Raw genomic sequence first — 12,342 nt, forward strand, 5'->3', positions numbered from 1 at the left:
ATATTACTTGTATTATTTCTAACTTGATGGTCATTAGAGAGATCATCAGATCCTTGGGCCCTAGCTCCTCACTCTCTCTACTTGCACTCTTCATCCTGTTCATGGGTCCTTCACAAGTCATACTGTCTAGCTCTGTCAAGAGATTTGGTGTTGCAAGGACCATCGATTGGCTTGCCAAAGAGAGAGATGAATACTTTAGCACAGTGGGGGCTGTTGGCATTATAATAAGTGCTTTGAGGCGCTAAGTTGGGCATGATTTTATTGATCCTATAGTTGTACACCTTCTTAGAAACTTCTTGGATGCTTCAAAATGAGAATCATGTGTATTTGTAACACTAGACCTTCATATACAGATTTTGCTCTTAAATCCACATCACTCAGTCTTTCCAACTCACTAAAAACATTCTTGTTGCAGTCACAAACTCCTCCAATTTCCAACCCCAACCATGTTTTCTCAGTCTTCACTTCCTAGCCTGTTCCAAGAACTTCGGAACCCCCTTGTACATGTTTATATTTAGAAGTGATCACAGTGTATGATTTCTGTTCATTTCTCAGAGATTTTCCATGTTAGTATATAGAGATTTAAGCTACAGGTACTTCTTAATATTGCTGTCACAATGTGGACTGTAGTGAAACTGTATCCATTTCTGTGAGTATGTCCACGCATAGCTATCAATGAGTACAAAAACCAATTTTTCCTAAGAAAAGATTCCTCGATCTCAAATGCATGCTTAAAAGTGATAAGCATATACAGATATGGGCAAACCTCCTTGTTAAGTTACTCAACAATTTAAGTCCCACAACAGTGTGAGAGAGTATTCATTTCCTCACACTTTTCAACACTGGAGTTCAACACTGGCATCTCATTAATTTATACTTTGAAGACCACTAAAGGAGCTCTGGTAGCATAGTGGTTACGAATCGGGCAGCAAACCTTAAGGTCAGCGGTTCGAAACTACCAGCCGCTCCGCGGGAGAAAGATGAGGCTTTCTACTCCTGTAAAGACTTACACCCTCGGAAACCCTGTACAGGGTCGCTATGGGTCGGAACCAACTCAATGGCACTTAACAACAACAAGGGAAAAGAATATCTTTTTCTATTTAAAAGACACTTGTAACTCTCTCTATGCTTTATCCATTCATATTCTTTAGTGGCTCTTAATAAATCACGGTTTTCAATTCTGTTATATATTGCAAATAATTTATCTCAGTCTTTTATCTTCTAACTTTATGAGACTTCATCACATAGATGAATAAGAAATACGCCATCTTACTGAACACATGAAGAACAAACATCCAAAGATAAAAACGCAGTTTCCTTAAAAATTACTAAAGTTAAGTACTTTTAACTCTTCTAATTTATGGAGATGATTTCTGTAAAAGAGTAAATAAAACTTATACAGAAGACTGTAGGAAAACACAGGGTGTGAATAAAGATAAATTTCATGGGCCTGCTCAAGATACCACTTTCCAAGTGTGTGCAGCCAGAAGGCTCTGAAGCCAGACATGGCATTCTACACATGCCGTTTATGCTTGGACATCTTGTTTGTGACACAGTCAAAATTTGAAATATTATAAGGAGTTTTCTATTTCATTGCCACACAATCATTGCTCATAGCATCAAATGATTCCAAGCAAGCAGTGATAGGGAAAAGTAAGTTTGAATTACTGAAGTTGCTAGCAATTCCAACAATAGCTCTGAGGAATTACTTTAAATTTCTCCAAGGGAGCTTCAAATAGTTTGTGGAAATATTCTATTAAATTTAATTCCATTCTCCCATGAACTTTTAAAAGCCCCTCATATTTATCCCATTATTATCATACATAACTTCTTTATAAATTACAACTCTAAAAACCAATCCCAGCACTTACCTTAAGTAGCTTATTTCGTTAAAAATATTTTAATCATGAGGTACATATTAAAATTTTTCTATACAAAACTAGCTAGAGATAATTTAATTCTACTTTCATTTGAAAAGCATTACATTGTTTGAGAAGGGATAAGTAAATTGCTTACTCCATCTACATTCTTGGGCCTCAATCACATACAATTTGCCCTTGAAAACTAAGGTAATTGTATTGATTATTCTTGTTTGTTCAGTGCCATCAAGTCAGTTCCAACACATAGTGACCTGTATCTGGTTTCTGAGGAGCAACTGGTGAGCGCATTAACCATAGCACCACAGTAAGACCCACAAAGTTCAAGGAAAAATGGAATTAACATGTAACAGAATTGTTCTACAAACTTCTCAAAGCTACCCACACCAGCCCCGTGTTTCCCCTTGATTCAGTCACTGAATTAAAACACTTAAATCTAGAAACATTTCCCTTTAAGCACACCACATAGAAGCAGCAATTTCATAATTATATTCACCACATACTGTGAGTACAGTGGTAGTGGTATTGGTAATTAGGTGCTGTCAAGTTGGTTCCAACTCATAGTGACCCCGTATAAGGTTTCTGAGGCTATATGTCTTTACGGGAGCCAAAAGTCTCATGTTTCTCCCTCAAACAGCGCTGGTGGATTCGTACTACTGACCTTGTGGTTAAAACCCAATGTGTAAATTACTACATCACATTTAGATACTAAATATAATCCTAAAATATAATCTTCTTGCTTAAATTTCAGACTTAACAAAAACATTCTTCTATAGTCTTGGAGCAGCATCACAGAATAAGCACTTAATTTCCAGGTCAATTTGAATCACAAGGTTAGTAGTTCAAACTTAACAGCTGCTCCTCGGAAACCCTATACAGAGTTGCTTTTACTCAGAACCAACTCAACAGTACTTAACTACAACATCAGCACATTCACCTAAATCTATGAAACTGGCTTTAATTATGAAACAGGTTTATACTTCTCATTTGCCAGTATATTAAATATAAACTTTAGTAAAAAAAAAAAAATCATACTATGTTCGCTTCAAACTGAACCTTTTAAACGTATACTAGCTGCTACAGTTGTTAGGTGCCGTCGAAATCAGTTCTGACTCATAGTGATCCTAAAAACAACAGAATGAAACACCGGCTGGCCATGCACCATTCTCTCAATTGCTGCTATGCTTGAACACATTACTGATGCCACTGTGCCAATCCATCCTTCCAACCTGAGAAACCCATCTGCAGGCACCATATCTGAACTCCTCTGATTCTATCTGATAGTGTTTCACTGCTTTATATGGTTTTCAGTGGCTAAACATTTGGAAGTGGCCTGCCTCGCCTTCTTCCTAGTCTGTCTTACTCTCGAAGCTAAAACTCGTCCACTATGGATGACCCTGCTGGCATTCAAAATACCAGTGGCATAGCTTCCAACATCACAACAACATGCAAGCAGACACAGTTAAACAAACTGATAGCCAAGTGGTGGATGGGAGATGATTAATCGAATTTAATGTAATCAAATCATGGCCCGATGAAAAATGAACAAAGAAAAGGGAAATAAAAAGTAATCATGTTATAACTAGTTACACTAAGGGAAAAGATGCTGATGATTTTAAAAAGCAATCAACACAATGCAAATTAAGACTGCCCAAATGGCATAAACGTAGAAATCAAAGAATCAGATCAAAACGCCTAGCAGTCCCACACATATATGGGTCATTTGATTTTCTTAAGATGCCAAGGTAATTCAATGGAAGTAAGAATAACACCTTCAATATATAGTGCTGAGCAACTGAGTATCTGTAATTGGTGCGCGGGGGGAGGGAATAAGCTTTCATCCTTACCTCATACCCTGTAAAAACTTAACCTGAAATTTACCACAGATCCAAAAGTCACAACTACAAACCATTTTGAACAGAAAGAAAAAAAAAAAATTTTGTAAACTTGGGGTACACAACAATTTCTTTAACAGGAAACCACAAACACAACCAATAAAAAAAGGGGGGGGGAGGCGGACAACATGAGTCGGTTAGTATTTTAAAATTCTAAACTTCAAAGGATACCATTAAGGAAATGAAGAGTCTGAGAGAAAATATTCATAGCACAGGTATCATCTAATAAAAGACTTGTATCCATAATTAATAAAGAGCTCTGAGAACTAAGTAATATAAAAGCAAGCAACCAAATAAAAAAATTTAGAAACTTTAATAAGCCAGCTATATAAATGGCGTACGAATACATAAAAGATACATCATTAGTCATCCAAGAAAGGCACAATAAATACTATATACCAACTAAAATGACTAGAAAATAAAAACGCTGAAAATACCAAGTCCTCAAGAGGATGTGGAACTGAACTCATACACTGTCAGCAGTAATGGTGGTGGTGAGCGATAGAGTTGGTTGGACTCATAGCGACCGTGTATAGGGTTTCTGAGGCAATAAATCTTTCTAGAAGCAGAAAGCCTCATCTTTGAATTTGAACTTGTGGTTAAGCAGGCCAATGCATAATCACTGCGTCACCAGGGATCCTTCATTGCTGCCAGTAGGATTGCAAACTCTTACAACTGATTTGAAACAGAGCTTGGGTAGTAATGAGAATACAGTTTGACAGTGTTGGTGATTTTTTTTTTATTTATTTGTTGGTTTTTAATAAATGTTAAATATATGCTTACCACACAGCCTAGCAATTCCATTCCTAGGCATTTACCCAAGTAAAACGAAAATAAGTCCATAAACAGACTTACACATAAATGCTCATGTTTCCATTCAAAAGATTATATTCCAAAATATAGAAATAATCCAAATATTTATCAATACGTGAATGAACAATAAAAACTGTAGTCCTGGTGTGGCACTGGGCTGCCATCAAGTCGCCTGAACCGCAAGGTCAGCAGTTCAAGCTCACCAGCTGCTTCTCGTAATCTATACAGGGTCACCATGTGTCAGAACTGACTCGACGCCACTAACAGCAACAACAAAGTGCATCTATCTAATGGATTATCACTAAACAATACAAAGGAATGGACTACTGATACTAAATGCTTAACAATATGTTTAAATCCCAAAAATATGCAGAGTTTAAAAAGCTGGACACTAGCGATATACATGATATAATTCCATTTATATAAAGGCCCAGAAAAGATAAAATTATTAGATTTGGATATAAAGTAAATGGGTGTCTGGGGCTGGGGTGCAGGAGAAATTTTAAAGTAAAAGGGCACAAAAACCCTTCTTAAGCAATACTTTATAGTGTAGCAGTAGTTACACAGATGCATACAACTACTGTTGTTAAGTACCAGCAAGTCAGTTCCGACTCATAATGACCTTGTATAGGGTTTCCAAAGAGTGGTTGGTAAGCTTGAGCTGCCGACGTTGTGGTTCAAACCATCCTTGCAATCCAGTGCATTAAATCACAGCGCCATACCAGGACTCCATATAAAGCTCATGAAAGGGTGCACTATATTATATGAAAATTATACTTCAACAAAGTTGACAGAACAAAATGAAACATGACTCAATAAATGCGTAACATTAAAGACCCAGTTTGATTTCATTTTCTCTAAAGGTACTCAAAGACAGTTTTCTCTAAATGTACTCAAACAAGACAGACTCATAACCAGAACCCGTACCTCAAACGTGTATTTTTCTCTATTATTAAAGAGCATTAATATGGTCATCTGGAAAGTGGAGACTTGTAGTATATGCTTCCGTGTATTAGAGCCAGTTACTTGTGCACCTCCAACACCAACTTCAGATCCATCTTCCTGTTTCATTTTAAAAAGATATAAACAAGACAACCGTTAACTCCTGGTATAACCTTCACAGGATTTCAGTTAAACCCTGAAATTCCCATTCCCCTTTAACAAAATTGCATTCACTTATTCCTGTATGAAATTATTTTTAATAGCTATAATAAAACTAAAAACAGGTGTATACTTTTGAACATCTAAAATGTAATTAGACAGTTAAGACACTAGTGTTCATGTATTTACTTAACCAAGTCTTCTGAGTTCTTTCTTTCCTCTATTGTTTTGCTAGGTATCACCCACTCAGTTCTGATTCACAGCAACATTCTGTACACAGGTATCTAAGTATTACTACTGAGGGTTCAGTGATGTAGAGACACATGGCTTTATGCCAAACAAACTGTATTCAAACATGTCTCTGCACTCAGTGGATGGTTGCACACAAGTTCTCTTAGTAATACACTTGTCTCAAGTCTTGTTAGGGTGCCTTCAAACTAAAGGATACCTTTTGTGTCAAGGGAAAAAATATGCTTGTGAGGTCAGGGTTAATAGTGAATTTTAAACAAAATTTAAGTGGACATCTTCCCAATCATTAAATCTTTGTGATAAGCTTATGGGAATGCTGCCCAACATAATAAAACAACAGTTTTAACATGGATCAATTATTTTAAGAAAGGTTTGGAAGATGATCTACCTTGACAAATGAAGAAACCATAGCTGAAGTCTAGAAATGTGCAAGAAGAACTTAGAATTACCAACAATGCAACAGCTACTAAAACTGGTTCACACATTTTCTATTTAAAGCAAACATCTTGGCCTCAGCAAGCTTTCAGCTAGCTCAAAGAGATGAACTTTCCATCAGTCTTTTAAACAAGACAGAAGCTAATGATGATTTTTTGGAACTATTCAGAGCCAGGTACAAGTCTTGGATTTATCAATAATGATCAAATAAGCGAGGTCCAATAAAAACAGATCTGGGTCAGTTAAATTCAAAGTAGAGAGGTAAGACTCAGAGGTCATGGCGACTGTTCCTTTGGAATTCCATGGGGTAATACTGATAGATATTCTAGAAGGACCCACGGCAGTACCAGTTGTACGTGTTAGGAAGTCTGAAGAAAACAGAAAACTGGACTGGTGATAAAAGGACCAGGACGTTGCGTTGAGAAATATGTTTCCTTTAGGAAAACGCACCTGCTAATTCTTCGTGGGTCACAAGAACTGTCCTAGCAGAATAGGGAAACCTTACTCCATCATTCAGCAGCCCTGATACTGCCCCTTCAGACTTCCTTTTGTTTCAAAATCATTTCAAAGGAACATGATTTGAGTCTCTCATTGATGCTAAAACTATCATGTTGACATAGTATAAATTAAAGCACATAGAATTCTTCAGCGAAGGGTTTTGTTGTTAAGTGCTGCCGAGTCGATACCCACCCATAGCAACCTATATAGGGTTTCCAAGGAGCAGCTGGTGAGCTTGAACCATTGGCCTTGAAGTTCAAACAACTTCACAGTCTGACACAGTAGCCCGCAGCGCCACACCAGGAAGGGTTAGGGAGATAAAAACATCGCCTTTATAACTGTATAGATTATGCTAAAGAGGAGTTTCTTCACATTTTGCTATTTTTGTTTAATAAGTTTTTCCATGGTTTTACAGCAGTACTTTCTGAGATACCCTGATACAACAGAAGGTAATATTGCCAGGTGAGGCAGCATCTTCCTAATCACTGCCGTGTTTGATCTCATTGTTGAAGCCACTGTGTCCATCTATCTTGTTGAGACGCTTGCTCTTGTTGTTAAGTGCCGTAGAGTCAGTTCCAACACAGAGAGACCCAGTATAGGGTTTTGAAGGAGCAGCTGATGCGTTTGAACTACTAACCTTGTGGTTCACAGCCCAGTGCTGATTCAGAGCACCACACAAACCATAATGTCCTTCTTCAGGCACTGGTCCCTCCTAATACCATATCCAAAGTACATTAGACAGTGTCATCTTCTTTGCTTCAAAGGAGCACTCTAGCTGTACTTCTTCCAAGACAGACTGGGTTCCTTCTTCTGGCAGTTCATGGTTTAGTGGCCATACTGCAAAAGCATCAGTTCGTATTTGGTTTTCCTTGGGTCCCGGGCACCTTAGTTTTCTCACAGTGACAGCTCTGCTTTTCGACACTTTAAAGAAGTCTTTTGCAGCACATATGCCCAATGCACTACATATAATCTGATTTCCCGACGCTGCTATCATGTGTTTTGATTATGGATCACAGTAAAATGAAATCCTTAACTATTTCCATCTGTTCTCCGTTCACCATGGGGTGTTACTTATTGTTTATTTAGGACTATCCTTTTCTTTCTTTTTTTTTTTTGTAAACATTTCTAAGTATCTGATCAAGCAATCAATCAAAATTTCCCCTTTATCTACAGCTGAAAAAAACAAAGCAAAACTATTTTTAAAGTACACAAAGGGATGGCAATAGACTTATGAGATTTCAATGACATTTATTTCTTGCTCTGATCACAGCAAGAAATAAAAACCTAGCTTGAGTGGGCAGCAATCACCTGCCATCCTCAAAGACGGTTTCTGCTCTCTGATTTACCAGGGACAAAGTAGACACTTCCTTAAGCTTTCAATAACTGATACAGGAATATGTCTAAATAGCTACTGGGTATGTTTAATTAAGCTTCCCAAAATAACATGTTTATTTAGAAACATACTCTGCTTTAAACAGAAATGAACAATTAAAGCCACTTTCTTTACTCTCTGACCTTCCTACTGCACATGTGTCAAATATTACTCAACTGAATTTTAAGGAATATTTCCCATTTCACTAAAATTTAACATTTTCAATAATACTATAAAAAGTGTGATGCTACAGTTAAACATAAAAAACTAGGTACAATTATAATTAAAATTTTAATAAAACTAAATTACTGCAGTGTTATCCAAATGACAACGTATTTTTCTAAAGCTTTCTGAAGCATTTATTTATGTATTTTATGACAAATGATCCTGATTTGACTCATACCAATAGTAAGAAAATAAATTATACCAAAAAAAAAAAAAACACAACAAAAACCCAGAACAGAACACACAGACGGGAAGAAAAAAAAAAACCAACCCTGAAATTGACTGAACACCTACATCAGCAATTACCTCCTTTTTAAATGAAGGCACTTCACTGGTGTATAGCCAGTTTTTAAATAAGGATTGCAGTAACATTTTATACATTCCACAAATTTTCATGTGTTAACTTTGATGTTTAACAGAAGGAATTATAGAACGCTGAAAAGAGTCTCAAAGGCTTATATTCTGTGGCAAATTCATAAATAATTGTGTTCATTCCTACATTTTACTGACTATGTAATACTGTATCAAGTCTAGTCATATATAAAATGTTTACTTATAGTAATGTTGTTGTTAGGTACTATGGAGTAGGTTCTGACTCATAGAAACCCTGTTTAGGGTTTCTGTGGAGCAACTGGTAGGTCTGAACTGCTGACCTTGTGATTTGTAGTCCTGCAGCTCCATACCAGAAGTGCCTAATATTACCTATTCCTTAACAAGTTCTGGCTCATAACGACCCTTGTATAGAGTTTCCAAGGAGCAGCTGGTAGGCTTAAGCTACCAACCTTGGCGTTAGCAGTCCAATGCTTATCCTATAGCACCACACCAGGATTCCAACAAGAATTACTGGTATAGTTTTCATAGTTTCAAATGAAGTTAGCAAGTGAAGAAACGGGATTAAATAAAGCCACAGTTTTACCTTTTTAGTATTCAAAATAAGACAGAAAAATGTATGTAGACACAGAATGAGTTAGCTGGGTATCGCAAGCCGGTTTAAATTTTAAAAATCAGAATTAGGTTACTTAACATAAACAAGTTCACACTCTCCATATTTACCTTTTTAACTGGCCCATAAAAGGTAGCATTGAGATCTGCCGAGCCCATGTGATGCTGGAGTGTGAGCTGACGACCACTGTGTTTGGCTAAGTAAAACCTTTGGCAAATCAAACCAGATTTTAGAGATTCACACACTTTTCATATTTAAAATTACAAATGACAGGATTAACAGCACTTCACAAACATATGGAAAAGAAATTTTTTGGTAGCATACAAAATAGTTTCTACTGGTAAACCTGGTGCATGGCCTGCTGTTCAGCTACTGCTGTTCCTAATACCTTTCTGCAGAGTAGCCAAGAAATGGTTTTCCTAAGCCAGCAGCAGGTATCAACAGTACAAATTTATACTGCACAAAAAATATTCCTCTGAAGAAAATTTTATGTAATTCATTCGTACATATTAAAAGTATCAAGTATCCATTTTCCACCTGAATATGAGGTAAAACACAAAATGAAATCTGTTCATTCTTTACAAACACTTTAAAGTTATTTCAAGTTGGGACAATTATTGACACTTAGAATTAAGTATAAAGACTGATTTAGGTTTACCTTCTGAATATCTCAAATGCATGTCGTGGTGCTGGTGGGATGTTGCACTTTGGTGTGGCTGACTGTGTGGGCCAATATCCTGTCGTAAGCACTCGGACTGTAAGATCAACACCACCTAAAGATACCTACATAAAGCACAAACATTCCCCTGAAAATTAACAATTTTTTATCTATTTTGTTTAGACCCTGTGCTAGATTTATCAAAGCATATGCCACAAGACAAAAAGGTCTGTCTGAGCTAGTACATAAAGTCTTCTTAAAGGCTAGCCTCATCCAGTGTTTTCAAAATTTGAACCATCTTGGAAGATACTCAAAATTACTTTTAAAGATGTTAACTTAAAAATACTAACCATACATAAGAATTCCTGAGACATATTCCTTTTATAATTTATAATCTCTTCAAATGGAAAGCACAGTTGTTAGCATGTAAACAGTGATTAGTGCCACTGAGAAATGCAAAGTTTTGGCCTTGAAGCATTTGTAGATGAAATGTTAAGAGACCATTATCAGTATCATGTTAATCCTAGGATCATCTCTCACCTCAACTTTAAATATTTGTGTCATCTTAGCACATACATAACCCATTTCTAATGTCCCACTCACAAGCCAAGTACACTGATGAAAATGTATGGATTTCATATTTAGTTCACATTCTAACAACCTTTGCCTAAGGCACAATCAACCTAGTGCCACATAGTATGCACTTTATTATTATTTGCAAAATGAATGATCTCTACAAACATACACTAGAATTACCATTACAGTAAGATATTTTCTTTGAAAACAAAACAATAATATAGCAGCACATCAACAGTGTTAAGGATGAAATATTATTTCTATTACTGATATTAAGTTTGTTCTAAGCCTTTAGTCCATTTTTGTCTAACCTGGTTGATTTAATGATAAAGACTTTTAAAGAGGGGTAGGGATGAGTCTAAATATTAAGAAGTATTCTAAATTCAGATATCAGTTGACATGTGGGTAGAGAGCGGGTGAACTAGGGTTTACCCTGTGCAGATGAACATACACATATAAAGCTGACCCTTGAACAGAATGAATTGGAACTGAGCAACACAAGACCATGTAAATGCAGAGTTTTTTTCTGCTGCTATGGCAGTGATCTCAGGTAAGTTAAAGTGCTATATCTGCTTAAAACGCAGTGAGACGTGGCTCGAGTGAGCAGTTCATCTCTCCAGATAAGTTAGAAAGTTCCTAAAGAGGCAAACAGCTTACTTGGGAGATGATTAATGTCACATGACATTTTAAGTGAATACTTGTAACACCTGAGGCTCACCACCAGTGACAGGAAAATAAACGCCACATGTAAGTGGGTCTGTAAAGTTTGAACCGTGTTGTTCAGGGATCAACTATATCTATTCTATTAAGGAAACTTAAACTAGAAATCACTAAAGAGGTATCACAGCAGACACTCTTTAATGTTGTCTGGAGGAGAACTATTTCTGCACTTCCTAGTGGGGGTACATGGTAGGGAGAGGAGGATTTAACTTTGTTCAATCTATTTACCCTTATCAACATGCATGTGATCTACCCATGATTTCAAAGATCAAGACAATGAAGTATTTGATCTCTTTTCCTGTATTGCTTTACAGCTTGTTCTCTCACCTCCTTTAAGTCTTTCCTTACAATGAAATTTTTTAAATGAGGATTTTCCTGACCACTCCTCCCTGATACAGATTTTCTCTACAGTCATGTCACCATCTGGGCTGTTACATATTTATTTCCTTGTCATCTCTCTCCCTGATTAGAATGTAAGCTCTATCAAGAGAGGGATTTTTGTTCCATGTTCTGCTACATTCCCAGTGTCTAGAACAACATCTGGCAAGAATACCAGATTAATATTAATAATAATAATTTCAAAGGACTATTACTCTAAGTGATTAGTATTTCCTCTTCCCAGCTATCTTAGTAATAAATTGAAGTAATTCAGAGTGATGTGTGGTCTTTTGGTGTTCTGTTGTGGGAAATATTTTCCTTAGGAGCATCTCCATATCCTGGGGTGAAGATTGATGAGGAATTTTGTAGGCGACTGAAAGAAGGAACTAGAATGAGGCCCCCTGATTATACCACACCAGAAATGTACCAGACCATGCTTGACTGCTGGCATGGGGAGCCCAATCAGAGACCTACATTTTCAGAGTTGGTGGAACATTTGGGGAATCTGTTGCAAGCTAATGCCCAGCAGGTTTGTAACCTCTATCTAAGAAGTTTGTTCAAAGGATACTTAGGGGTACAGGGTTCCCTATTGCATGAGTGTT

General features: G+C 36.8%; 1 protein-coding gene across 2 annotated transcripts in view; it reads right to left on the minus strand.

Annotated features, from left to right (window-relative positions):
• The window catches only part of CUL3 (cullin 3), a 165,240-nt gene that overhangs the window by 19,070 nt on the left and 133,828 nt on the right, over positions 1-12,342 (minus strand). For both annotated transcript variants that reach the window (XM_006861896.1, XM_006861897.1), the window contains 3 exons: positions 10,067-10,191; positions 9,519-9,615; positions 5,513-5,647 (listed from right to left, as the gene is read on the minus strand). In XM_006861896.1, the coding sequence (XP_006861958.1) occupies positions 5,513-5,647; positions 9,519-9,615; positions 10,067-10,191 (357 nt within the window). The remainder of the gene's footprint in view (positions 1-5,512; positions 5,648-9,518; positions 9,616-10,066; positions 10,192-12,342) is intronic.

Source organism: Chrysochloris asiatica, unplaced genomic scaffold, assembly GCF_000296735.1.
Source record: "Chrysochloris asiatica unplaced genomic scaffold, ChrAsi1.0 scaffold00044, whole genome shotgun sequence".
NCBI lineage: Eukaryota > Metazoa > Chordata > Mammalia > Afrosoricida > Chrysochloridae > Chrysochloris > Chrysochloris asiatica.